General features: G+C 45.8%; 1 protein-coding gene across 1 annotated transcript in view; it reads right to left on the reverse strand.

The window, feature by feature from the left end:
* Nucleotides 1-993: 993 nt before the first annotated feature.
* SERINC3 (serine incorporator 3) overlaps nucleotides 994-27,769 on the reverse strand; it is a 41,354-nt gene continuing 14,578 nt past the window's right edge. The window contains exons 2-10 of the mRNA XM_082271716.1: nucleotides 26,855-27,016; nucleotides 18,560-18,753; nucleotides 16,261-16,340; nucleotides 12,696-12,833; nucleotides 10,315-10,484; nucleotides 7,945-8,035; nucleotides 4,933-5,113; nucleotides 2,779-3,003; nucleotides 994-1,231 (exon numbers count right to left, since the gene is read on the reverse strand). Coding sequence (XP_082127842.1) covers nucleotides 1,093-1,231; nucleotides 2,779-3,003; nucleotides 4,933-5,113; nucleotides 7,945-8,035; nucleotides 10,315-10,484; nucleotides 12,696-12,833; nucleotides 16,261-16,340; nucleotides 18,560-18,753; nucleotides 26,855-27,016 — 1,380 coding nt within the window. The 3' untranslated portion in view covers nucleotides 994-1,092. The remainder of the gene's footprint in view (nucleotides 1,232-2,778; nucleotides 3,004-4,932; nucleotides 5,114-7,944; nucleotides 8,036-10,314; nucleotides 10,485-12,695; nucleotides 12,834-16,260; nucleotides 16,341-18,559; nucleotides 18,754-26,854; nucleotides 27,017-27,769) is intronic.

The following is a 27,769-nucleotide window of genomic DNA, read 5'->3' on the forward strand; positions in this document are numbered from 1 at the left end:
CCTGTCAAATGGGATAAGAATACTTTTAGGTGTTTCCTTTATTCTTAAAAGGTCAAATTAACAAAAAAAATGAAAATCTGTACATCTGCCTATCTGTTGCAGTCCAAGTTAGTTGCCTGGAATGACAGGTGCCCAAAAACTGTCAGCTATAGATGGGTGTCTAATTGTGTATCGATTTGGCTTGTTAAATGTCCCCAATCTGTTTTTTAGGGTGAAAGCACCCCTTGCAGCAGACTGGAAATAAAGGATATATGCAGATGGCGAACTTTTTTTTTTTTTTTAAGCTATGTCCACCTTTAGCAACATGTTACACCCATATTTAGGGTGTAACATGTTGCTTAGCCCCAAACCTTCAGCCTTAAGCCCTACCCCCTCCCCATGACAGCAGGCAAGGGTTATTCTCCCCCCACACCTGCTGTCACATCTAAAATCTATGTGGCTGTACAGGGATCTGTGAATGAATAACCTACAAGTCCCATCCGCCATAGCAGCAGACAGTCTTGTAGTTCTTAATGGACTACTAGTGTACTGATCAGGACATTCGTAGTCCATTGTCACATCCTGCAGCTCAGTAACTGAAAGCCCATAGCAAGTTATGGACAGAGCTATAGGAAGTGCCTACAGGAACCTGACATTGCACCCATGATCCATTGATCACAGGTGCAATAAATTTGCAGGCTCCTGTATTTTTTTAATCTGCAAAAAGTTGCATTTTTTTCCCCCTAATTGGTGAATTTCTAGTCTTTAAAATGACAAATCACAAAATATCTGAGCTGTGGAGTCCTGTATGGAATGACAGTCCAGGCTCCAGATGCTTAGGACTACAAAAACTGAGAGGAAATAAGCTGTGCTAAAGCTTGATGTGGCTGAAAAGACCGGATTTATCATTCAGCAACCTCCTGGGGCTTTGGAGGACCCTTCCATGTTGCACAGAACTTGGACAAGAAAATAAAATCTCTGTCCAGGCACTTTCAGGTGATCTGCTGTAATATTTTTATAGGGATTGATGGCTTTCTTGATGACGGGTGCACCCCGAGCAAACTTTGAAAATCGGGGATGATTGTTACCAAAAAAGGGAGGATCGGGAGACATCTAATTGAATTCTCTGTTGGGACAGATGACGGGAGCGATCAATGTCCAGGAATAGAGCAAAAGACACACCCAGCTGGAGGTAATCTTCACCCAAACAGCTGGCCACTTGCTTGTTATAGTATTCAAATCAGCATCCGGGCTACGGGGGAAAATAAAAATATAAAAGCATTAACAATGGAAAACTTTTAGGCTTCATTCACACAGGGCGTTTTATAGCGTATGTCCGTGCAGAGCTGTGTTTACCCACACAGAGATGTACAGGTGTTCCATGCATCCCCATTGATGTCAATTGGTATACAGGAGCAGCTGCTCCCAATCTGGGACATGCACCTGCCCACATCAACACCAGTGAGACTGCATGCACAAGAATGCAAAGAACAACTGTGCTACCCTATATGGGAGTACGCTATATAATGCCCCTTGTGAATAAGGCCTTAGACTGCATTCAATATGAATGTCCATAGTCATGTGATTATAATACACATTTTCATATGCTGCCATTCAATAAGCCCTTCAACGCCCATACTAAAACTCCCCTCTATAACATAAGAGTGAGGAATACTGTAAACGCAGCGGAAATAACAGGTCAGGGTTGTCCGCTCACTAAAGAATATTAGGAGCTCACTGGGTTTTTGGCAGATAACCGGTATTGTTTCTGTACTTGCAGCATTTTTAAAGAGAGAAAAGATAGGGAAATGTTTATTTTACCCAGACATACACCTTAACCCTCTGAGAATAATAGATTACAATTGGTTGATAGTGCAGATGTGAAACACCCATTACGTTCCTGGTCTGGGAGGAAGTGCGCTGGGCCCGGGCCATTACAGATTGGGAAATTTGATTGGGCTTCACCCTCTGACACAAATGTGTCCTTAGTCTGGGGCTTTCCTTTGCGATTTTTTTCACCAATTCTGGAAAGGATCTGATTCAATCCCATGCTCCTCTGGCAAATACTGGGGATTATATTTCTCATCCATGCCCTAGTCCCTTGTGGGTTCTGGTGTGGGCCCTGCTGTCCGGCTGTTTCCCCCACGGACCTCCCAGCTACGGCCATGCTCTACATTTTTTAATACTGGACTTCAGTTCTTTATGTGTTTTTCACTTGCAGATATGGTATAAAACTCTGGACGAATATACCCCAAGAAAAAGACCCTCGGATAAAACGCGTAGGGGTTCCTTGGAGTCCATATGTTTTGCTACATGAGTGAACAAGTCTTATCCACGTATTTTGTACCATGTCCAATTTTGTGCACTTTTTAATCAATTGTTAATTTTTTTGTACCTATGGTTGAAAGCTGTTGTTTCAGCACTGTGATTTTTTTTATCTGGATTCAATAAAAAAATAAGTTTCTATTGATTTTGCATCCACATTTTCCATTACTTTCCCTGGTATCGCAATGTCCCGTTCCCCATTCACCAATTCCTTTTCTTGGGAATCGTTTTGCTCTAAATTCATTTTGGGATAGATACCACAGCTTGGAGTTCTAGAGCGGAACTAACTATTGTTTCATTCTTCACCTCCTAATTAATAATGTGATAAAGCACTGAAAACTAACAGCTTTGGTCCTAAAGGAGAAACAGAAATATAATAAAAATGTAAAATGACCAGCCTGCCTCTCTATCAACACAGCCCAGTGATTGGCTAGTAGTGCCATTCCATAATGAGCATACTGAAGAATCTCTCACCTGTACCAGTTAGTAAGGGTCATCATGACGTAGAGGGAAGCCAGGCACAGCATGAGATGGAAGAAAGAATAGCTGTACTGGACGCCATCCTTCTCATTATCCAACACACGTCGCACCTGCCCGTCCTCGCCATCCGAGCCGGTTCCTACGGTGTCATCCAGCATGGGGGTGTCACTGCCAGATAAGGTGAGCTTGTTCACTTGGCTATTGGTAGAGTTTCGGATGCTGCAAAAAAAGCGCATACAGTCTGATGAGAACAAGCTGCAATACAATGAGCAACCACAAAACAACTCTAATACTGCCACCAACATCAAAACACATATCTATTCTAGGGAAAAAAGTGGAATGCTCGCCCTAATATAAAGACCAAACCAGAGCCAACTAAGGGCATTATTATTCTCCCTGGATAGTCTATTGATGTAATAAAAATCCATTGCCCAAAGACAGCAGATCTGAACATTTTGTAAAGCGCTAAAAAACCAAGAACAGGCTTGTGAGTGAGCCTATAAAACCTTTTAAAATTTAAAGGTTAGAAGTTTTTCCCCTTCCATAGCTTTTACTAGCCAGTAAATTCCCCCTGTGCCTCACTGAAATTAGATTCCAATTATATGTAGGAACCTGCCTCCGTAACAACTGTCTTAACCACTTGCTGACCATCCTATAAAAGGGTCCTTTCACACGAACGATCCAATCAGATCCGCCTGTCAGTTTTTAAGGCGGACCTGATCGGATCCTCCATGAATCCCTATGGGGCAGCGGATGTCAGCGGAGACATCTCTACTGACACGACTGCTATCTGCTTCCGATCCTGTCCGTGAAATCTGGACAGATGGAAACCCTATTTTCCATCCGTCCAGAGGATCGGATCGGATGGGATCCGATGAGAACAGACAGGCGGTTCGTTCTCATTTGATTCCCCCCATAGAGGACAGCGGGGATCTGACAGCTCCCTCTCTGCACTCAGAGTGGAGACAGAGTCGCCATCTGCCTACTCAGCCGGGATCGGTGGATCGATCCCCGCTGAGAAGCACGGAGTGCGGAGGCGGACCGTGTGAAAGGAGCCTAATAGTTTGCTGCCGGTGGGCCGCTTCTGCTGTGATAATTCACAGCAGAATCCGATCTGCGGGGGCCGGCACTCAATGTCCGCCGGCACCTGCTGATCGTCAGGCACAGACTCAGAATGGGGATCTGCCTATGTAAACAAGGCTGGTCTCCATTCTGACAAGGGGGAAGGGATGGGTTTTGTGTTCCTGCAAATCAGGGGCTAAAATCCATATCTTCCCCCCAGTAAAAGCAGCACATACTGTACGCAAAAACACTGGTTAGGCACACAGTTAACCCTTTGATCGCCCTTAGATGTTTAACCCCTTCCGAGCCAATGTCATTAGTACAGTGACAGTGCATATTTTTAGCACTGATCACTGTATTAGTGTTACTGGTTCCCACTAAGCGTCAAAAGTGTCCGACTGTCCGCTGCAATATCGCAGTCCTGGTATAAGTCACTGATCGCCACCATTACTAGTATAAAAAGAATTCCATAAATATATACCATAGTTTGTAGAAGCTATAATGTTCGCATAAATTAAATCAATATACGCTTATTGGGAATTTTTCTTTTTTTTTACCAAAAAGCACATAACATATTGGCCTAAATTTATGAAGAAATTTGATTTTTCATTTTTTTATTGGATAGGTTTTATGGCAGAAAGTAAAAAAATATATTTTTTAAAAATTGCTGGTCATTTTTTGTTTATAGCGCAAAAAATAAAAAACCCTGTGGTGATTAAATACCACCAAAAAAAAGCTATTTTTGTGGTCAAAAAAAATTACAAAATTTTATTTTGGTACAGCATTGCATGACTGTACAATTGTCAGTAAAAGGAACGCAGTGCTGAATCACAAATAATGGCTTGGTCATGAAGGGGGGTAAATCTTCCGAAGGGCAAGTGGTAAAGGGGATTTCCCTCACATTGGAAAGGTTCCTTCTCACTTCCTGTTGAGTCTACAGGACAGAAAGCAAAGGGAAATCTACTAATAGAAATCTACTAATGGTTTCTGTATGTCCACATCACATCGGATTCAGACTTCTTTTTTTACTGAAATTTGGCAGAAAAACACAGCCCCATCGGATGCTTCTGGCAAGCCAGCTCTCACCTGGAATACAGAAGGCACAGCACAAATAGTACCAGGCCAATGATGCTCTGAGTATCCCACCACTGCAATGACTTTATGGGCTCTGGTGTGGGGACCACTGGAATGGTCCCATTTTGGGGACTCAGCGTTGGAGCTGTAATCTTGTGGAGGATGGTCATTAAGCTCGGGTTGCATGTACGATCTGAAAAAAATAAAATAAAAAATCTGCGGTTAAAGACACTCAATCAAGGGCGACAGCCAGCATAGGGCACTTTGGCTTAAAATAAGCATTAATATACATATCCTTATAGCAGGGCTCTCCAAACTTTGTAAACAAAGGCTTTAGAGAGGCCGGACTGTAGCCAGTAGGAGTATAAAATTCCCTGGCATCAGTGCCCCACCATTTGTTTTATTTGGAGAAATAGTGCCCCGTTGTTGGTATCAATTGGAAGAATAGTGCCCAATTGATGGTGTCACCAGGGAAAATGGTGCCCCATCATTGGAGTCAATTAGTGGAATAGTGTCCCAAATGCCAGATAAAGGCAAGCAAAGGGTCACAATTGGCCCCTGGGCTGCAGTTTGGAGACCACTGCCTTAAAGACATCATCTCTTCAGACCAGCTTTTAATTATCAAAGATGTTACTGGTGGCAATAACACCAATCTTCTCTGGAAGAAGAAGCCAAATGGGGTAGACTGCCAAGTTGTCTCCCTGTCAAAAAACAAAATTTTTTCACAACCCTGACCAAAGCCGAGACCCCCTTAGCTTGCAAAATTCTATGTACCTCCAGTTATGAAAAACAATAGGAAAGGACACCTGCCACTCCACAATGCCGCTTTCATTCATTGTGCAATTTCCAACAATTGCGGATTACTTCTTTTTGGAAAGAAGGTGTCAGGGAGTGGAACCACAGTAGATCAAAGTACAGTAAAACCTTGGAATGAGAGTAACTTGGTTTAAGAGCGTTTTGCAAGACAATCAAAAATGTTTTTTAAATTTTGATTTGATAAACAAGCGATGTCTTGATATAAGAGTAGTGTCATGTCACAACTGAGTATAAAAGGAGAAGAGAGGGGCCTCCAACTGTAGCAATATGGTTACATTTAATGAAGGTACAACTAGGGATGCACCGAAATTTTCGGCCGAAAATGGGTTAAAAATGCCGAAATTAATGGCCGCCGTGAGGAAGGAGGAGGGCGCAGCACAGGTTTGAAAAGTCCCGCCTCTGGCCGGCCGCCCGCCTCCCTGTGATGTCCCTACTACTACGATGTGTATGAATGAACTGACACACCGGGCGGGAGGGCGGGCGAGCCGCTGCTAATAGCTATAACTATGTGAGCGCTTCACTTCCCTGTCAGGCATGTATCTCCTCTGACAGGGAAGTGAAGCGCTCACATAGTTATATCTATTAGCGGCCGCTCGCCCGCCCTCCCGCCCGGTGTGTTAGTTCGTTCATGCACAGATCGTAGTAGTAGTGACATCACCGGGAGGCGGGCCTCCGGCCAGAGGCGGGACTTTTGTATGAAAGACACCGGAGGAGCAGAGTGTCTGACAGTAAGGACGCTGAGGCGGGGGGGGGGGGGGGGGGGGAGGGGAAGCTGAGGCGGGGGGGGGGAGCTGAGGCGAGCTTACCAATGGTATCTAGTATTATGCAGCATGAGGGAGTTAATGTATTGCCACTGCTGGTCACTGATGCATTAGTGACCGACCAGTGGCAGTTAATTAACCCCTTTGTGCTGCATTAGTGCAACCAGTATCAGTGCAACCAGTGTTAATTAACACTGATACTGGTTGCACTAATGCAGCACAAAGGGGTTAATTAACTGCCACTGGTCTGTCACTAATGCATCAGTGACCAGTAGTGGCAATACATTAACCCCCTCATGCTGTATAATACAAATACTATTGGTAATTAAATTAACCTCTTGCCAACCCGTCACAGTACATATACTGTGACAGGGAGGCAGCGACAGGTGTATGTCGCTACCTGTTTTTGGTGTATGCCCCTCTTCTATCTATTTTAAAATTATTTGGGGGAAAAAGTCATTTTCGGTTTCGGCCAAGGGCATCCTGCATTTTTGGTTTCGGCCCAGAATTATCATTTCGGTGCATCCCTAGGTTCAACATTTAGCAACTCACATGGTTGTTGATTAAAACAGTCACATCTAAGTATGCAGGAATCTGGGGTAAAGCTATGAGGAAGGCTGAGGCCGAAACCCGTTAGCATCAATGGACATTTGCTGTTGTGCATCAATAAAGGATCTTTTAAGAAGAAGCACCAAGTTGCCGGCTTTTTGTTGGATTTATCTGGGGTAAAGCTGTCCACATAGACCATCCTCCGAACCGCCCTTGACGTCATCCATTACACGCTGCACTCCACGAGTGCTTGCTCAGATCGCTCTACTGCAGGGTAGTCTTCCCGGTCACGACTGACAGCAGTGAGAGCTAGCAGTGAGGAGGATGTGGACAGCTTTACCCCGGATGCCTGCATACTTAGATGTGTCTGCTTTAATCATCAACCATGTGAGTTGCTAAATGTTGTACCTTTATTAAATGTAACCATATTGATACACCTAGAGGTGCCTCTCTTCTCTTTTATACTCTGTAGCTCCTGCTGGATTTTGCTTCTAATCTCCTTGTGGAGGCGCCATTTGTGGATGGACATTTTATGGTTACACAACCTATCACTTGGCTATATTCTTTTTATATGGACTATAAACTGAAGGACTTGTGAATAAATGGTTGTGCAACGAATCATCTGAGTTTCCATTATTTCCTATGGGGAAATTCGCTTTGATATAAGAGTGCTTTGGATTACAAGCATGTTTCCAGAACGAATTAGGCTCGCAATCCAAGGTTTTACTGTATAGAAAACTGCCTCCTACATATGAAGAAGATGGTTCAAAACCGGAGCTAAAACAGTCCACCTACACACAGCCTCAGATCTTCCAAGCTGTAGGTAGATACTGACACCAAGCTTCAGAACGCCCTTTCAAAACACAATAACCAAGTTTTGTTAAATTGAAACACTTACCAGGTTCGTTGGATATGGCAGACCAGGTCAGGTAAACTGTGTACAGGCTAATCACAGAGGACTGAAGGAGCCCAGAACGTGGTTGACCTTCCTGCAAAGCAAAGAGCACACATTATTTCTAATATTTGATACCTTGAACACCAGGCCTATCCTACAACATGATCAGACCCTATTTTCCAGTTTTCCTTATAGGATAAGTTCACCTTTGGAACAGGTTACATGCTCCCGCTGTGACCGACCCTTCGGTCACAATTTAAAAACAGCACAGCTGTGCGGGGCTCCACCCAAGCGGCCGCGCCAGTCATTTAGTTCTGTGAATAAATGAACTATAAGTATTGTCGACCGTGTGGATAACGGCTTGTAGTTCTTAAAGTGATACTAAACTCTCGTTTAATTTTGTTTAAAAATAACAAACCTGTCATACTTACCTGCTCTGTGTAGTGGTTTTGCACAGAGCAGCCCGGATCCTCCTCTTCTCAGGTTCCCCGCCGGCTCTCCTGGCCCCTCCCTCCTGCCGAGGGCCGACACAGCAAGCAGCTTGCTATGGGGGCACCCGAGCCAATCCCCTACTCTGTGTCCATTCAGACACAGAGCCGTGGCTTGGCCCCGCCCTCTCTCTCCTCACTGGCTCACTGACTTAGACAGCAGAGGGAGCCAATGGCGCACTGCTGCTGTCTCAGCTAATGAGGAGGGAGAGTCCAGGACAGTCGAGGCTCTTGTGCAACATCACTGGATCAAGATGGGGCTCAGGTAAGTATTAGGGTGGCTGCTGCTCACAGAAGGTTTTTTTTACCTTCTGCCTTTAGAACTGTGAGGGTGCTGGTGAGCACTCTCATCCATTTATTCTTCCTGCCATTCAGTAACTGCCTGCCAGTACCAGAAGAATGTGCAGACAGTGTAAAGAGAGTCTGCAGGATCCTGGCATTGCACCCACAAATCAGCAGATGCCTTACAGGCTGCAGAGTAAAAAAAATAATAAATGTGGCGGAGTTGCTGGCCTCAGCCAATCATATGGGGGAGTGCTTCAATAAACTGTGGTTTTATTGGACTGAATTCTCCTGCTCTCCTGAATATTGCCTGCTATTGGGCTCCTAGGCTTGAGATCACTTGCCAGTCTGGCTTCAGTCCCTGTGGTCTTTTGCTGTCTTGCAACCCCTTCCCCCCTACAAATTTGTCACCCCACCCATTTCTTTTTTCTTTTACAGCTCAGAGGGAGCACTACACGTTTTCCAGTCATACTGTTTGGTTATGTTAGAGGTAAATGACCATTTCCATCCTAGGACCATGTGAATCAGCTTGCTCTCAAAGGAAGAATTCTAGTTTACATACTGTACTCTATGTTTTTGTCTTATGCATTTTGCATTTCTGGCCTTGGAAGGAGCAATGTGTACGATATAGTTAACCATAGCAGCGAATCTGTCAGTGAGCCGATTGCATTACAATGCCATTTGGTTGCCATGAGTTACTATTCACATCAGCACTGCTCTTTTACTTTAACAATGTAGGCTATGTGGGACTTTAAGTGAGACACCAGCAGGTAATGCCCAGAGTCTCCATCCCTGTATCAGAAAAAACTAAAGTTGAAAAGGATTAAAAGAGGTGCATGGAACCCAGTCTGATGTACTCACCCTCCAGTCTGCCACCAACCAAGTAGACCTGTCTCTGATATAAATAAAGAACAGGGGTTTAGTTGACACGCATTTGCAAACGCACGTGTAAGCTGCAGGGCCACTACAAGGCACCCTAGAAAGTGTTAGGATTGCAGGTAATACTGGGTGCCGTGTAGTGGCCCTGCAGCTTACACGTGTGTTTGCAAATGCGTGTCAACTAAACCCCTGTTCTTTATTTATATCATGAGACAGGTCTACTTGGTTGGTGGCAGACTGGAGGGTGAATACATCATACTGGGGGCTGGCTGGCTTCCATGCACCCCTTTTAATACTTTTCAACTTTCGTTTTTTCTGCTCTTTTACTTTAAGCTTTTATAAACGCAATCAGCTTATAGGGCCACAACCAGACATGCCGTGCATTGCAGGACACACCAGAACTTGCTGATTGAGCGCTGTACAAAAGGAGCTGCCCGCTCTGCAGTCTACCACTCATGTTAGAATATCTATGTCATTTTCCAGCCTGTAGGCTTTTCAGAAAACATAAAGAACATAGATTAGGTTTACCCTGTGCATGACATACAGTACTGCGGAGAGTTCTGCCTGCTGAGCCACAGAGAAAGCAGCACTCATTTTGTTGCACTTCACAGCAGTTCCTGCAATCTGTATATCTAGAACGTTAGGAGGTGATCTCGTCTGTTCTACACCCTCCAACCCCCCCCCCACCACCACCACCACCACCACCAGCATCCGTGGACTGTACCTGCACTTTGGGGAGGATGGAGATGACCGATACAACGAAACACATGATCATGTTGAAACTAATGAAGAATTTGTTCTCGGTGCAACCCCCGGGCACAGTGTAGAATACAAAAAGGAGGGCGAAGAATGTTATTGATGCGACGTACAGCAAACTCATGGATGACAGCAAGACTAGAAGATACAAAGACAATGGAAATTATCTCATACGCACATAACAATTCACAAATGCTAGAATTCAGGTTGTGTCATCACAAGTATTAAACCAGCAGCTGAAAAGTACTATTGAGGTAGAGCTGCATTTTTACTCATTAGTGTCTCTAAAATCAGTGTATACATTACCTTCTTCAATAGGCACGGACTGGACGATAGAGCCTCCAAACAACTTTTCTGTAGGACAGGTAGCATAAACATGTATGATCCGCGGAGAATGCAAACTGATGCCCTGTGTAGAAAGTTAAACCCCTGACTCCGACGATCTCTGGACAGAATTGGAATTGATTTGAGCAATAGTTTAAATGGGTAAAGTGAACCTGATCTTTGCCAATGCAAGGCCAAACAATAGGTTTGGTGTTAAGCCGGCCCCCCAACACTTCCCTTCACTTTCCAGTTGTCCCATTTGCCACTAGAAACAATTTGCAGAACCCCCATGCAAAGGCTCCGTTCATACTGCTGCAACCCCAAAGTCATGTGACTTCCAGTGCGGCTTTGAATTGCAACTTCAATGTGACTTTGGCAAATCAAAACAATACAGTGTGTGACATGTATTACTGAAAGAAACACTCTGAAGCTAAAGTCGTAAAGATACGACAAAGAAACAACATCCTTGTGACTTCTGTGACGGTGACTCAAGTCGCAGCAATTAAATATGTAAACCCAACATTTAATTATTCTGATATGTGCCTGCTGTACCATGTACTTGTATGAGAAAGTATCCTGTTCTCTTTATATTGCTTGTGAAATCCCTGGTGATCCTGCCAGTCCCTCTGCTTTCCTATTAAAAACTGACCACACTAAGCAGGAGAGCACAGTGTGGTTAGTTCTCTAGCTGTGCTGGGAACTTAGTGTGCTCTCCTCCAATGATCATACTTGTCCTGACAACACCCCCCCCCCTCGCACTGCACAGCCATTCACTGGGAAGCTCAGTGTACTGCTGCTTCTCCTTCCCCCAGCTCTTAGGTAGCAGAAAACAGAGGGAATGTGATAACTTATAAAAAGGAAGAGAAAAAGAAAAAAGGTATTATACCTTTGCCTTTTATTTCTATTTTAAACTGAATGGGTGGTTTTACAAGGTGATCGTTTACAATCACTTTAAGATGGCACCCATTGAAATGAACGTGTTATGACTTGTCATGGAACTTTGTGTCACATCCCTACTCCCATGTGACTGTGCTGGATCGATCACCTAATACCAGCGTCGTCATGACCCCCCTGCTAGGAAATACCAAGTATTTTTTCTTTCCTCCTGATGGTTGAAAAGCAAAGCATGTACCGTAAGTAGTGCTGAAGTACATGAAGAAGAATTGTGCAGCACTGAAGTGTCCCTGTAACTGTGGTTTACAACAAAATGGCACCTGTCTGCACACTGCCACAGCATACTGTGAGCTTCTGTTAGAGAAAAAAAAAAAAGGCTTCAGCTTGGTCTCCTTCCCATGGGAGAACAAGTTTTGCCCAGTAGTCTCTACGATTAGGTCCCTACTGGACGAAACAGGTGGAGGGGGGGATCTCCAATGGGAAAGACACCAAGCTGAAGCCATTTTCTACTAAGAGGAGCTCACCATATGCTGTGGCAGAGAGCACACTGGCGCCATTTTGTTGTAGTCCTCGATGTGTCGAACGCGCCAGTATCCAATCCGATCAGCACTTGCAAACACTGTGTCCAGTCAGCTGGGATAACAGATTGGGCCATTTGAGCGCTACCAACTTTATTCGGTTTTTGGTCTGTTATGTAATTGTCTACCCAATGACTCTTAGAATTTGATCTACATGGCCATTATTCCTCCCTCTCTTCGGGTGACAGTAGAAGTTACATAATGCTTATGCTCACATCAATTTCTTGTACACTTGGGATTTGCATGAGACAGACCCAAAAACAAGACTAAAACATGTGTAGACTATTACACAAATACCTACTTTCTATCCAATTTATTCTAATCCTGTGTGAACTAGAAAATGGTTTATGGCCTGGAAATGCTCCACACTCTGCTCTACAACTGTCTCACATAACACCACGGATTGACACGAAGAATCATGTCAGTGTGCTCCTTACCTAAATTAAACCAACCCAAAACAGAAGCAAACCACAAAAAAAATAACATGTCAGACAAAAAAAATGACGTCTTTGGGCTTCAGTGTGAACAGTAAAACATTTAGGACCATTCTTACCTGCATACCAACATCTGGAATTCCCCTCCTCCATGCGCTCCACCCAGGACTCGTTCCAGGAATGTGCAAAATCAACAAGTAGTACCAGCTGGATGAGGATGAAGGAAAAGGCTCCTGCCGCTCCAAAGATAAACCAGGCTAGAATAGGGGAAAAGGACACCACAAATAAAAGCGGAATTCTGGTAAAAAATAATTATATATTTATTACACACAAATAGAAACAACCAAACAAATTATGCCCTTGGTAGCCCTGGAAGACATCTCTCGATGAGGAAAAACGCCTCGGGCAGAGCCTCATGCTGACGTCATCGCATTCCCAGAACTACAAGTCTATGCCGGCTTGGTGACTTATTACATGCACATGTGTTTTATGCTAATGTGAGTGTATTCACTTATTAAATAGGGGAAAAGTTTTTATTGCACTATGGAGAAGAGTTTTTCTTCTTTTTTTACATGAATACCTCTTCTAGGTAAACCAACCAAAACTCCAGAGGTGGAATCCCAGGTGATGGAGTGATTCTATATGCGTTATATCAGTGTTTCTCAACCCTTTTTCAGTCAAGGCACCCTTTAAAATTATAGAGAATCTCAAGGGAACCTTTCAAATTATGGACAGGTCTTGAGACACCCCATTCTAAAATGTAAAAAGCTATTCTAATAGTTTTACATAATGCAGCAACATCCAAATACGTAGGACACCCAACGTTGGAGGGGATTTTTTTCTTCCAAAGCAAATACGCTTTTGCACACCGGTACTGACTAGTAATCAAGTGTTTCTCTTCTCCCTCAATTTCTCTCCATCACTCAGCTAATGTGACCCCAGTGCTGAGGGAGAGGGGCACATGAGGGTCAAACAAGGATGCTGTGGAGGTGACAGACATCCTCATTAACTGGTGACATCATTGGTTGGTAGGATGCCAGTGTCTAGAAAGTCGTAATGGTGCACAATGAAAACCCGTGGCTTTGTGTAACAAAAAGGCAGGCTTCATCCACCTGCTGTCTTGTATACAATTTTGATCAATTTATAGGCATTTTGCCAAGGTACCCCTGAAGCAGCCTTTAAGGAACCCTGGTTGAAAAAGGCTGCGTTATAGGACTTCTCTTGAGGGTGGCTGCTGGTGACACTTTCAGTGTGGAATCTAGTAAAGGAGCACTTTATTACGGTCCAATTTGACCTAAGTGATTGAACTTTTTGTGGACTCTATTAGATCTACCTAAAGTTCTGATTTATTATACGTTTTTATTTTTAAACTCTTTATTGATGGAGAAAAAAAAAATATAAAAAAAAAAAAAAGGTACATACAACAAGGCACTCAACAGGAATGCCAACAGATCAAATAAGGCACTTACAGAAACGGCATCAACTCAGATAAGTATACTCTAAAGGGAATTTCCATGATATACATTATATATGAGCAGGTTATCTTAGAGGACGAACAGCACCATGCAGCTCAACACGGTGTAAGGCAAAACAGTCAAACATGACACGAAAATGGTACAGGGAAAGGTATATACAAACAAAAAAGGTCCACTCTCATCGAACCAAATCTAGGTAACAGAGTTAGTAAGGTCAGAAGAGCACCAAGCCCCCCAGACTTTATCATACTTGGCCGGGCAACCTCTATGTTCAAACACAAGCTTTTCATAGGGCAACACCTGATTAACCAACTCTATCCACATGTGTATTGAAGGAGGAGCGGGTTGAATCCATTTGAGGGCAACGGCCTTATGTGCCGTAAACAAAGCCTCCTGTAGCAAAGTCCTAGCATGTCTCGGCCACTGCTCCTCATCCAGCACTCCTAGTAAACACACCATGGCACCGCGTCAGACAGGACTGAAGAAAGAACCTCAGTCACCCTCTGCCAGTATCGCGCAATGACCGGACACTGCCACATGACATGCCCAAAGTCCGCACGCAGGTGGATTCACCTTGTGCATGCAGGGGTCGGGAGTCTATGCATGGCATGCAGCCAGACCGGAGTCAAATAAGACTGGTGTAGCATGTAAAGATGGATCAACCTATTGTTGACAGCCGGAGAAACCGAGAGGTGCGTCGAACACGCCTCCTCCCAGTCCTCATCCGATAGGTCAGGGATAAGTTGCTGCCACTTGGTACGCACCACCAGCGGATTACTATTAACCGTGGTCGACAACAGATGTAAATTTATTATATGTTTAATAAATCAATTGTGTTACATTTCACTCATAGTTATAATTTATAACTGGGAAGGATACAAACACATATATATATATATATATATATATAATATAATATATATCACATGCACACAGTATAGGTCACAACCCCCTTTTCTTTTTCTCTGCAGCCAGCCTCTAATTCTATCACTTCAAGTTTTATATGGCTTATAAGGCTAATACTGTTTGTTTTAGCGATAGTTACCCTGCCTTGACTGAATTCTGTTTGCTGTCTGAACCCTAACCCTTAGGGCTCTTTCACACGGGCGGTCCGATCAGATCCGCCTGTCAGTTTTTTAGGCGGATCTGATCGGATCCGCCATGCAGCTCTATGGGGCAGCGGGTGTCAGCGGAGGTCACCTTCGCTGACACCCGCTGCCATCCGCATCCGATCCTGTGCTGAAATCTGGACGGATGGAAACCCTATTTTTCCATCCGTTCAGTAATCGGAGCGGATCGGATCTGAAGAGAGCGGACAAGCGGTCCGCTCTCCTCCGATCCCCCATAGAGGGCAGCGGGTGCTGAGACACCTCCCTCTCCGCTCTGCAAGCGGAGACGGAGCTGTCATCCGCCCGGCTCAGCGGGGATCGCGGATCGATCCCTGCTGAGCAACACGGATCCGCCTGCGGAGGCGGACCGTGTGAAAGGAGCCTAAAGCTTCATACTGTCAAGGCTGAAGCCAAAGCCCACAGGAGATGTGAAAGGCCTGCAGTTACTGTCACTTGTTCTTCACCCCTTGTTCTAGGTCAATGGTCAATGCCAGAACTTTCGGTCAGTCTTGTTGGCTCCTGTGGTTCTCTTTCATGGGTCACATGACCTGCAGTTGACAAGTCAGACTACATGACCCTCAGACCTCAATGTCATCTGTGTGTTTATTCACTTTCGACTGCAGACAATGTACTGCTGCCAAGTTATTACACTTCACATTCCCCTACATACCCCCTCCATCCGGTGTCCCTCATGAGTTGATGCCTGCATTAACTTTTCAGGAAGCAGATGTATCTACGTATGAGTTTCCGGAGTATTCATAATAAGGGGAAGAAAGGACTGTGATGAGCTAGGAAGGGGGGCAGGGCTGGGACAAGGGGTAGGCAGGTGGGTCGGCTGCCCTGGGCGCAATGGTTTATTGCAGGGATGGGGGCACCTTGACCCTAACCCTAAGGGAAGGGGGGGGGGGAGCAGTTTGGCATCTTTGCCCTGGGCGCTGGATGACCTTGTCCCCGGCACTGGGGGGGGGGGGGCCTGATAGGGCTGAATAAGAACAGGAGGAGGCTCCAGTATAGTCAGAGTAGGATCAACAAATAGCTACAATAAAGAAGGTGGATAATCAATGGTACCATAGACAACTAAGTAGGTAATTTGTAATTACTTCTTGTGAAGGGTCCTTCTGGAATGTAGAAAGCTCCCACCATAATACCAACAATGGCCAATACTTTGAAGAACCAGAACCTGGAACAAAAAAAATGCCATTAAAATTTTATCAAAAGTAACTGAAAGAAGAGCTGCCTTTTTTTTTTTTTTTTTACAAAAGAGCAGCTAAAAGGTTGGCAGAACGACAGGCAAAGGTTTAGATTACAAATGAGAAAAAAGGACGACTATTTACTAAGTGGTAGGGAGATGTTTGTAACTGAAGCGGTTCCTTAGACCCCCCCTTAAAAAAAAAAAAAAAAAAAAATTAAGTCACCAGCTACAAGTACAGTAAAACCTTGGATTGCGAGCATAATTCCTTCCGGAAGCATGCTTGTAATCCAAAGCACTCTTATATCAAAGCGAATTTTCCCATAAGAAATAATGGAAACTCAGATGATTCGTTCCACAACCATTTATTCACAAGTCTTTCAGTTTATAGTCTATATACAAAGATTATAGCAATGCGATAGGTTGTGTCATCATAAAATTTCCATCCACAAATGGCGCCTCCACAAGGGGATTAGAAGCAAAATCCAGCAGGAGCTACAGAGTATAAAAGAGAAGAGAGGCGCCTCTAAGTGTAGCAGTATGTTGACATTTAATGAAGGTACAACATTTTAGCAACTCACATGGTTGGTGATTAAAGAGGCACATCTAAGTATGCAGGCATCCGGAGTAAAGCTGTCCACATAGACCATCTTCTGAACCACTGGCTCTCACAGATGTCAGTCTGCAGTTGTGATTGGGAAGACTACCCTGCAGTAGAGTGATCTGAAAGCGAGACTTTGAATCGCTCGTGGAGTGCAGCGTGGAAGGGTGTGATGAAGATGGCAGTGAGGAGGACGGTCTATGTGGACAGCTTTACCCCGGATGCCTGCATACTTAGATGTGCCTGTTTTAATCATCAACCATGTGAGCTGCTAAATGTTGAACCTTCATTAAATGTAACCATATTGCTACACATAGAGGCACCTCTCTTCTCTTTTATACAGTTGTGACGTGACGCTACTTGCATATCAAGACATCGCTTGTATATCAAGTCAAAATTTATTTTAAAAATGTGCTTGTCTTGCAAAGCGCTCTCAAACCAAGTTACTCTCAAACCAAGGTTTTACTGTACTTCTAAAAGAACACTTACCTGTTCAGGGATCCAGAGCTGTCCCAACCCAGGCCTGTTCTTTGCCGGTCTTCATGTCCCTATCATGCCAACTGTGGGAAGCCGGCTGTGACTCCTTGTGGCTTCACTCTGCACGCTGTGCTCTGTGAATGGTCCCCGCAGCCCTCTGGAATCTGTGACGTGTCCCAAGAGGCTGTGAGCAGAGGAGGGGGGGCAGAACTCCTGCTTGGATCATGTAGGTCACATGTGTCAAACAAGGCCAGCAGGCCAAATCCAATTCATGTGGCCCTTGTCCCTCTCCTGCTGTTGCGGTACCCCCTCATCTCCACCCTCACCTTGTCTAAGCAGTCAGCAGCAGAAAGGAGGACAGAACTCCTCTGCAAGATCCTGCACTTCTTCGTGCAGCTGCGGAGAGGCTTGGCTCTGCCAACTGTCTCAGCAGTTGGCAGCAGAGGAGGATGAAAGAACTCCTCCTACAGATCCTGTGCCTCTTTGTGCAGCAGGAGCACGTCCTCGTCTCCACCTCCCCTGGTTCCAGCAATCAGCAGACTCCAGCGCTCCTCTGGTCCTCCTCCTTCTTCCTGCAGCAGCACAAGGTAAGGGGAGGTGTACTGTGATGTAACAGAGGGTAGGGTTTCTGGGGAGCCTTTTAATGTATCTGCCCAAACAACTTTATATGACTTATTTTATGTCTGGTCCACCTGTTATCAGTTATCATCACCTAGGGCAGTGATGGCGAACCTTGGCTCCCCAGATGTTTTGGAACTACATTTCCCATGATGCTCAACTACACTTCAGAGTGCATGAGCATTATGGGAAATGTAGTTCCAAAACATCTGGGGTGCCAAGGTTCGCAATCACTGGCCTAGGGTGACAATGCTGCTCTTTCATAGACACGGTACACTGACACCTTAGGACATGAAGTGTGTTTGAGGCAATTTTATCAGGTGAAAATAAAAAAGTCTAAAGACAGAAAACGAATGCTGCCAACAGATGTAAGGATTAGCAAGCTGTAATAACCTACATCTATATTCTTAGGCTTTGATCTGCATTAAGGAGCTTTCTATTAAAAGGATGGCAGTATACGGAGAGATCCAAGGACTGCAGCACAGGACATGTGTATGTGGGAAGACAGACTTACCCATTGTGTATGGCAGCCCGGGGGTCCTTGCTGGTCTTCACTCCAATCATGAGCAAGGCGAAGACTAGGAAGAAAATGGTCATGGCAAAGCTGACACGATACACGGCCTTATAACCGACCAGCACATCGCAGTCCACGTAGCCATTAACACTGGGGATGGTTGTGCCAAATCCTCCTTCACAAAACCCTGGGATCTGCAGAGTGGGAAATAAAACCACACATGAGGCCTCAGCAAAGACCCTTCTGCTGGGGGTCCTGGACAACAAACTAAACATTAAACACCAGGGAGTAAAATGCGTCGGATCACTGCGAGTATGCTAGAGATATTGAGAAGTGCTCTTCATGCTAGGGCTACACTGGTGCGATGTGGGAACCACAACAATTCCTGTGAGAGTTCAGAATCACAGGCAGTTCACACTGCGCTCTGCGAACTGCTGCAGGTATAAATATAAAAAGGTAATGACACCCCCAAGTCGGTTCACAGTACGAACTGTGGAATTGGATGGAATCAGATCGCATGGGTCTGAACTAGGGATAGACCGATATGGTTTTTTCAGGGCCGATACCGATATTTTGGTCACAACGTATCGGTATCGGCCGATATTTTGTACATTTAAAGTTTTGAAAAATAAGACAATTGACACAAATCTGGTACTGAACATGTTAATTTTTGTTTAATGCTTAATGGCTGGCTTGCTGGCACCCTGTGGTGGGTGGCTGACTGGCACCCTGTGGTGGGTGGGTGGCTGGCACCCTGTGGTGGGTGGATGGCGGGCTGGCACCCTGTGGTGGGTGGATGGCGGGCTGGCACCCTGTGGTGGGTGGATGGCGGGCTGGCACCCTGTGGTGGGTGGATGGCACAGGGCCTGTGGGTGGCTGGCTGGCACCCTGTGGTGGGCGGATGGCTGGTACCCTGTGGTGGGTGGGTGGATGGCTGGCTGGCACCCTGTGGTGGGTGGGTGGCTGGTACCCTGTGGTGGGTGGGTGGATGGCTGGCTGGCACCCTGTGGTGGGTGGGCGGCTGGCTGGCACCCTGTGGTGGGCGCCTGACTGGCACCCTGTGGTGGGCGCCTGACTGGCACCCTGTGGTGGGCGCCTGACTGGCACAGGGACTGTGGGTGGCTGGCTGGCACAGGGCCTGTGGCTGGCTGGCTGGCACAGGGCCTGTGGCTGGCTGGCTGGCTGGCACAGGGCCTGTGGCTGGCTGGCTGGCACAGGGCCTGTGGCTGGCTGGCTGGCTGGCACAGGGCCTGTGGCTGGCTGGCTGGCTGGCACAGGGCCTGTGGCTGGCTGGCTGGCTGGCACAGGGCCTGTGGCTGGCTGGCTGGCTGGCACAGGGCCTGTGGCTGGCTGGCTGGCTGGCTGGCACAGGGCCTGTGGCTGGCTGGCTGGCTGGCTGGCACAGGGCCTGTGGCTGGCTGGCTGGCTGGCACAGGGCCTGTGGCTGGCTGGCTGGCTGGCTGGTACAGGGCCTGTGGCTGGCTGGCTGGCTGGCTGGCTGGTACAGGGCCTGTGGCTGGCTGGCTGGCTGGCTGGCTGGTACAGGGCCTGTGGCTGGCTGGCTGGCTGGCACAGGGCCTGTGGCTGGCTGGCTGGCACAGGGCCTGTGGCTGGCTGGCTGGCTGGCACAGGGCCTGTGGCTGGCTGGCTGGCTGGCACAGGGCCTGTGGCTGGCTGGCTGGCTGGCACAGGGCCTGTGGCTGGCTGGCTGGCTGGCTGGCACAGGGCCTGTGGCTGGCTGGCTGGCTGGCTGGCACAGGGCCTGTGGCTGGCTGGCTGGCTGGCTGGCACAGGGCCTGTGGCTGGCTGGCTGGCTGGCACAGGGCCTGTGGCTGGCTGGCTGGCTGGCTGGTACAGGGCCTGTGGCTGGCTGGCTGGCTGGCTGGCTGGTACAGGGCCTGTGGCTGGCTGGCTGGCTGGCTGGCTGGTACAGGGCCTGTGGCTGGCTGGCTGGCTGGCTGGTACAGGGCCTGTGGCTGGCTGGCTGGCTGGTACAGGGCCTGTGGCTGGCTGGCTGGCTGGTACAGGGCCTGTGGCTGGCTGGCTGGCTGGTACAGGGCCTGTGGGTGGCTGGCTGGCTGGTACAGGGCCTGTGGGTGGCTGGCTGGCTGGTACAGGGCCTGTGGGTGGCTGGCTGGCTGGTACGGGGCCTGTGGGCGGCTGGCTGGTACAGGGCCTGTGGGCGGCTGGCTGGCTGGTACAGGGCCTGTGGGCGGCTGGCTGGCTGGTACAGGGCCTGTGGGTGGCTGGCTGGCTGGTACAGGGCCTGTGGGTGGCTGGCTGGCTGGTACAGGGCTGCTGTGGGTGGGTGTATGGCTGTGATACACTCCCGCGAGACTAGTCCCGACTCCAGATGAGGCTGTCCAAGGCGAGGGAGGCAGCCTAAGGCAGAATGACGTCACAAAAATATCGGCAATATTGGCCAGGTCCGGGCCGATACCTATATATCGGGGAAAGTGCATATCGGACCCCGATATATCAGCCTTGCCGATAATCAGTCTATCCCTAGTCTGAACACCCATGCAATCTGATTCTAGTGCAGACAAAAAATATATAAAAAAGGGGTCCTGCACCATTTTGGTGTGAATGCGATACGATTTCTGCCATAAAACCTGTATGGCTGAATCTGCACTGCACAGACATCGCATGTGATGTGCACAGGAATGGGGTGAGAATCACATGTGACGTCTGCAATCACACCAGTGTGAACCTAGCCTCAGTGAAGACTTGTGCGGGTATTTTTATTTATTTTTAAAGACCATTAAATGGTGTTATCTCTTGACACCCTGGAGGTTTGTCTAGCATTGTATAACATGAGGCACAGCTCTTCAAGTTATAATCTCCTTGGGATAAACATGAAGCATATGAACATGTGATCCAAGGTATTAGGCCCAGAGCTAAACGCCATTACACTCCTCACACATGCAGCTTGTGACCAGCATAAAAGCATTCCACAGGACAAAGGCCAAAGCCTGAGAGATTATAATATATATATATATATATATATATATATATATATATATACATATACACATACACACACACACACATATATATATAAAAATTCACTGCTTGCTGATAACTGCTTCAAGGATTGTCTGCAAGGAATGAACATTCTAACAAAGTTGGTTTATTTAACTGTATAAATATATATTAACACACAAATAACTTTATTAAGAAGGTAAACCTGCATTATTTTAAATTTTTTAAATCTATATAAGATGAGTTCAATGTACAACCTGAACCTAAACTGGATGTAAACCTCAGACATTAAATATGAACAAAGCATATTCCTCTATAGTGTGTACTAGTCTCAATCCAGAGCACTAAGTGTCATTTCTGTCTGCTGATTTGTTCCTCTGCTACCAAGCTGGCATGAGTCACTTCTGACTAGTTTTCCTGACACCAAGAGAAAAATGGTGACAAGCGAGGGACTTTCAGCTGATTGACAGCCTCAGCTCTGTTCCTGTGTGAAGGGGGGGGGGCAGTGTTAATTTCGTCGACTAAATTAACACAATTTTAGTCAACTAAAATACGACTAAAACAATTCAGATTACTAAAATACGACTAAAACTAAAATAGCATTTTAGTCAAAAGACTATAACTAAAACTAAATCGAAATTTGCTGCCAAAATTAACACTAGTGCATGCTCAAAGCTTAATACCATAAATAACATATTAGATTTTTCACTCCAGGACCAGCAGTAGTATATAATGAGTTTTGAAATTGTAGAGAAATGCTTAAATAATGCATTACAAATTACAATTGAACTACACCCATTCGATTATAGATGACTAAAATGTACTGGAGTTTTAGTCGACTAAAATGTACTGGAGTTTTAGTCGACTAAAATGTACTGGAGTTTTAGTCGACTAAAATGTACTGGAGTTTTAGTCGACTAAAATGTACTGGAGTTTTAGTCGACTAAAATGTACTGGAGTTTTAGTCGACTAAAATGTACTGGAGTTTTAGTCGACTAAAATGTACTGGAGTTTTAGTCGACTAAAATGTACTGGAGTTTTAGTCGACTAAAATGTACTGGAGTTTTAGTCGACTAAAATGTACTGGAGTTTTAGTCGACTAAAATGTACTGGAGTTTTAGTCGACTAAAATGTACTGGAGTTTTAGTCGACTAAAATGTACTGGAGTTTTAGTCGACTAAAATGTACTGGAGTTTTAGTCGACTAAAATGTACTGGAGTTTTAGTCGACTAAAATGTACTGGAGTTTTAGTCGACTAAATACGACTAAAACTAAAAACACTTGCAGAAGACTAAAATGGGACTTAAACTAAAATGCCATTTTAGTTCTAAGACTAAGACTAAAACTAAATTGAAATTTGCTGCCAAAATTAAACACTGGGGGGGGGTGTCACTTCCCTCCAGTCAGTCCAACGCACATGTCTGGTAGAAATGGCTGTTCATATAAGTGGGTGTTGAAGCGACCATTGGCTGAAACTGTGACTAATCAGTGTAAGAGAATGTCACCAGTACACCAAGGATCTTCGGTGCGAGTCCAAAGCTTTATTCAGCGATCACATTTTTACAGAAGATTGCAACGTTTTGGAGCCATGCCGTACCCCTTCATCAGGCAGTAAGGGCTGTAACGATGTGATTGCTAAATAAAGCTTTGAACTTGCACTGGAGATCCTTGGTGTGCTAATGACATTCATGCTCTTTCCCTCTAATCAGCTCTCACTAATTGTAATTTCAGCTCCGCCCCCTTTTTTCGGAACACTTAGGGCTCTTTTACACGGGCGGTGCACCAGACGGAGCCCGTTCTGCTCAGCGGAGGATGGATCCGCCGATCCCCGCTGAGCAGGTGGATGACAGCTCTGTCTCCGCTCTGTGTGTGGAGACGGAGCTGTGAGATCCCCGCTGTCCTCTATGGGGAGATTGGATGAGAACGGACCGCCTGTCCGTTTTCATCCGATCCCATCCGATCCTCCAGACGGATGGAAAATAGGGTTTCCATCCGTCCGGTTTTTGCAGGTAGCAGCGGTTGTCAGCAGAGATGTCTCCGCTGACACCTGCTGCCCCATAGGGATGCATAGAGCATCCGATCAGGTCCGCCTGAAAAACTGACAGGCGGATCGGATCGGATCGCTCGTGTGAAAGGGGCCTTAGGCAAGCTTTATAAATTCTGCAATTTAAAAACGGATGTAGAGAAGAAAAGATTGCAGATAAACAGGAACAACTTATGTAGGAGGATTTGTTTCACCTCTGTGCATCACCTGAGGCCAGTCCCGTCACCAGGTACATGGAAGGGTTTACAACCACTAAAAAAGAAAGCTACCCTATAACCTAAGCAGCTACTGAAAGCCAAAAATGACAAAACCACTTCATCATCATCTTGTTCTGAATATTCCAAATGTCATTGTAATGAGGCAGCTGTATTGGCGAGCTCAGCGATAATCATCGGCCTCATTACATTCTTCTAGTGCCGACGAGTGACTGTGGAGATGATTAAATATGAAACCTGGAAATTACCGGCTGTATGATTACACCACGAGGCCATGCTAATAAATGAGACCAGCCTAAAATCTAATCTGCTTACAGAGTGTCTTCTCCGATCCTCCCGCTCATCAATATGCTGGTGAAATGATTGCATAAAATAAAAAGTGAATGTTACAAACCATTCCATAAACCTCAGCAAATTTCTAATATAGGGAAAACAGAGGGCTGAATGGGGCCAACGCTGAACAGAATTATGTGCAATGTCTAAGGCTGCCCATACATTATACAATTTTCTTATTCAATTTCCTTTAGATTTACCTTCAACTATGTAGTGGAAGGGCCTGATTACATACAAATTGAAAGTGTTTAGGTTTGACCTCATATTATATGGTTTTGGTAAATCTAAAGGAAAACTGAACAATGTATGGCCAGCCTAAGTGATATCTAGAACAGCGTTTTACAACCTTTTTTCAGTCAAGGCACCCCTTAAAATTCTGCAAATTCTGGAGGCATCCCATTCTAAAATATAAAACACTAAACTAGAAGGATTACATATGGCAGCAGTCTTACCACACGTAGGACACGCAAAGTTAGAGGCGATTTATTCCTCCATCTTTGCACTCTAGTACTGAATATTAGTCCTAACTTTTCTCTTCTCCCCAATTTTGGTGCCGTTTTAGACACCTCTAAGGAGCCCAGATGGCACCTAAGGGTGCCGTGGAACCCTGGCTGAGAAAGGCTGGCATACTGCAACACAAGAAATTCCTGTTGCCTCTTCATAGGCATTGCCTTGCCCTGAATGTGGCTCCTCTCCTGGAGAAATTTGTTTCTTTATCTATGATCTTGTACATTTTCCCCCAAAATGTTTTCTACATTTGGGAACAATCTTTAGGTGTTTTGCCAAGGCATCCCTGATGAACCCAGAAGGCACCCTGGTTGAAAAGGCTGGTCTAGAACACTGCACATAGAGGCAGGAAAGTGACATCCTCCACTTCCTACCCAAGACCATTCCTTGTCGGGCAGAAATCCAGTGAGCAGTCAATGCTGCGGCACTGAAATCTCAGGCTGTGTTGTCAGCACTTCTAGAGGTCTTCTCTGCTGGACTTACAGAACACCTGTATAACATATGGAGAGGAGGAGAGAGGGAGCGTTTTCTGCAGTCCAGTGGGAGAGAACTCAGGACTGGTAACACTGCTTGTGATTTCAGTGCAGTGGAAGCAGTGTTATCTGCTCACTGGAGGAAGTTAAGGTTAAGGCCCCTTTAAGATGGGTCTGACTCCGAGGAGCCCATCTGCTCATTGGGGAATCTGTCCAATGATCCCTGCTGAGCAGGCGGATGGTTTGTCTGTGACACAGTCTGCTCTACGGGCAGTCGGATGTAAATGGACCGCCTGTCTGTGTACACCTGTCATCCGATCCAACAGACGGAGAACAGATCCCCCATCCATCTGTTGTTAGCGGATACGATCAGATCAGAAAAGTGTCTGGAGGGGTGCTTAGAATCATCAGCTTTTATTTATGTGAAAGATTATTCCCATAAAAAAAACTGTTGCTGCGAGCTGGAATTTGGCTTTATTTGTTAGTGCATCCAAATCTGCTAGTCCACATAACATTCCCCTCCCCTCAGACTGACAATGCTGCTGCCCAAAGGTGCCCCTGTGCTCATTCCTCCAGTGTTGAGACACTCTAATACAGGAGGTGTGTTACTGGCCAGATCACCAGGTGAAAACAGAGGAAAAAAGCTAAAGAAAAAAAAAAAATTATATATATATATATATATATATATATATATATATATATATATATATATATATATATATATATATAAAATAATAATGAAAACGAATGCAGCCACCACATCTAATAACTGGTGGGCTGCAATATATTACATGTTTGGTTTTAGGTTTCATTCTGCTTTAAGCTCTCCTAATTGCCACTTGCCTAAAGCTACATTAAACCTTCCTTTTTTTATTAAAATAAAAAAACACGTGTCATGCTTACCTGCTCTGTGTAAGACCCCATTCACACTAGCGCGACTTGGTCGCCTGACAAGTCGCCGTGGGTCGCCTGCCATTGACTAGCACAGGACCCGTTCTAATAGGAGCGACACAAGTCGCTCCGACTTAGAAAAAGGTTCCTATACTACTTTGGGGCGGCGACCTGGAGGCGACTTGCATTGACTTCAATGATATGAAGTCCGTGCATGTCGCGCCGAGGTTGTGGTGCACTTCACAGGTTGCCCCAGCAAGTTGTGTCGCCCTCTGTGTGAATGGGCTCTAATGGTAATACTCTGTGTATGTGTAATGTAATGTTCTGTGTACAGAACAGTCCCGATCCTCCTTTTCTGGGGTCCCCTGCCAGCGCCCCAGGCCCATCCTCTTCGGCGAGTGCCCCATTCCATGGGGGAACCTGTGCGTGCTCGCTCCCAAAGCACCCAGTTTGTGTCTATGGCCCCACCCCAGTCACAGCATTTGATTGACAGCAGCGGGAGCCAATGGCTGCTGCTACCATCAATCTGCCCAATGAGGAGGGAGACAGCGTCGAGGGGCAGTGCTCTTGTGCATGTCACTGGATCAGACTAAACTCAGGTAAGAATAAAGGGGGGGGGCTCCTGCAGCACAGGAGGTTTTTTATCCTAATGCTTAGAATGCATTAGGGTACAAAAAACCTAGAGGCCTTACAACCACTTTAAAATTACATCCAGCTTGATTTTTATTTTTTTAATGGAGACTGAAAGCAGAGCCCATGACAAATAATGTTCCTGGTTTATCTAACCTGTAGGATTAAAGTAGAGCTTGGTTGACCACCATGTGTTATTAAAAAATGCACACAAACCTACCTTTTTCAACTGGTCCGATATCCCGGGGGTGAGCATGATACAGGACAGGAAAGTGCCCAGCAACATGAGGAATGCATAGATGAGACGGGTCACCGTGGAATTACCGGTGCTGGGGCAGCATCGGCACAAGATACACGTTGCACTGCTACACAGGCATGGAATCTGTAAGAGAGAGAAAATCCATTATGAAGCATCTGCAGTTATGGAGAAAGAGCTACAAAAGGGGATATAAAGACTTGCTGCCTAAAAAGGAGGTTCTGATAGTTCTGGAACATTGGGGTTTGCATACGCTTTCCACTGGTTACCCCAACAGTTCAATACAAGCATAGCTATTGATGGAGAATGACACTGGCAGACTGAATAGAGGTATGTGAAGGACTCTTATTTTCTGCAGGAGTATGAAGTAAAAGGAGGGGAGATTGCGTCATAGATGACAAAACAGCAGGGAAAGTAAATATATTCATGCAGCACTGCCCCCTTGAGGACTGCTGGATATTACACTTTCGGGTCCCCCTGGGTTACCGTTAGAAATACTGGCGTTTACAATGTAACACTTTACTTCTTGGCTCGGTCAATGATCAGTCCAGGGGTTTGTAGTTGTTTTTGGTGTTTTATTTAAATTAGGGATGGGAGAAGGGAAGAGTGGGATACTCCAAATTAACTATTCACAAGATGGAGGACTTCTAATTCTTGATACAGCCAGGCTGTTGATTCACCCTGCCACTTAGGTGAATTTGGGGTTAAGTCTCTATTCAGATGACTTGATGAACTAAATTCTCTTCAGGACACTCTCCTAGCATCCTCTTTCTCGACCACTGACACCCGTCTTCTGACTATCCTACACTGGGGGGCCCCCCTCAGGTCAGGCCCCTAGACACGAGCCCCTGTACTCACTATACTGTTTTTTATAGGGTC

The sequence above is a fragment of the Pelophylax lessonae genome (assembly GCF_965119305.1).
Source record: "Pelophylax lessonae genome assembly, chromosome: 11".
In the NCBI taxonomy this organism is placed as follows: Eukaryota; Metazoa; Chordata; class Amphibia; order Anura; family Ranidae; genus Pelophylax; species Pelophylax lessonae.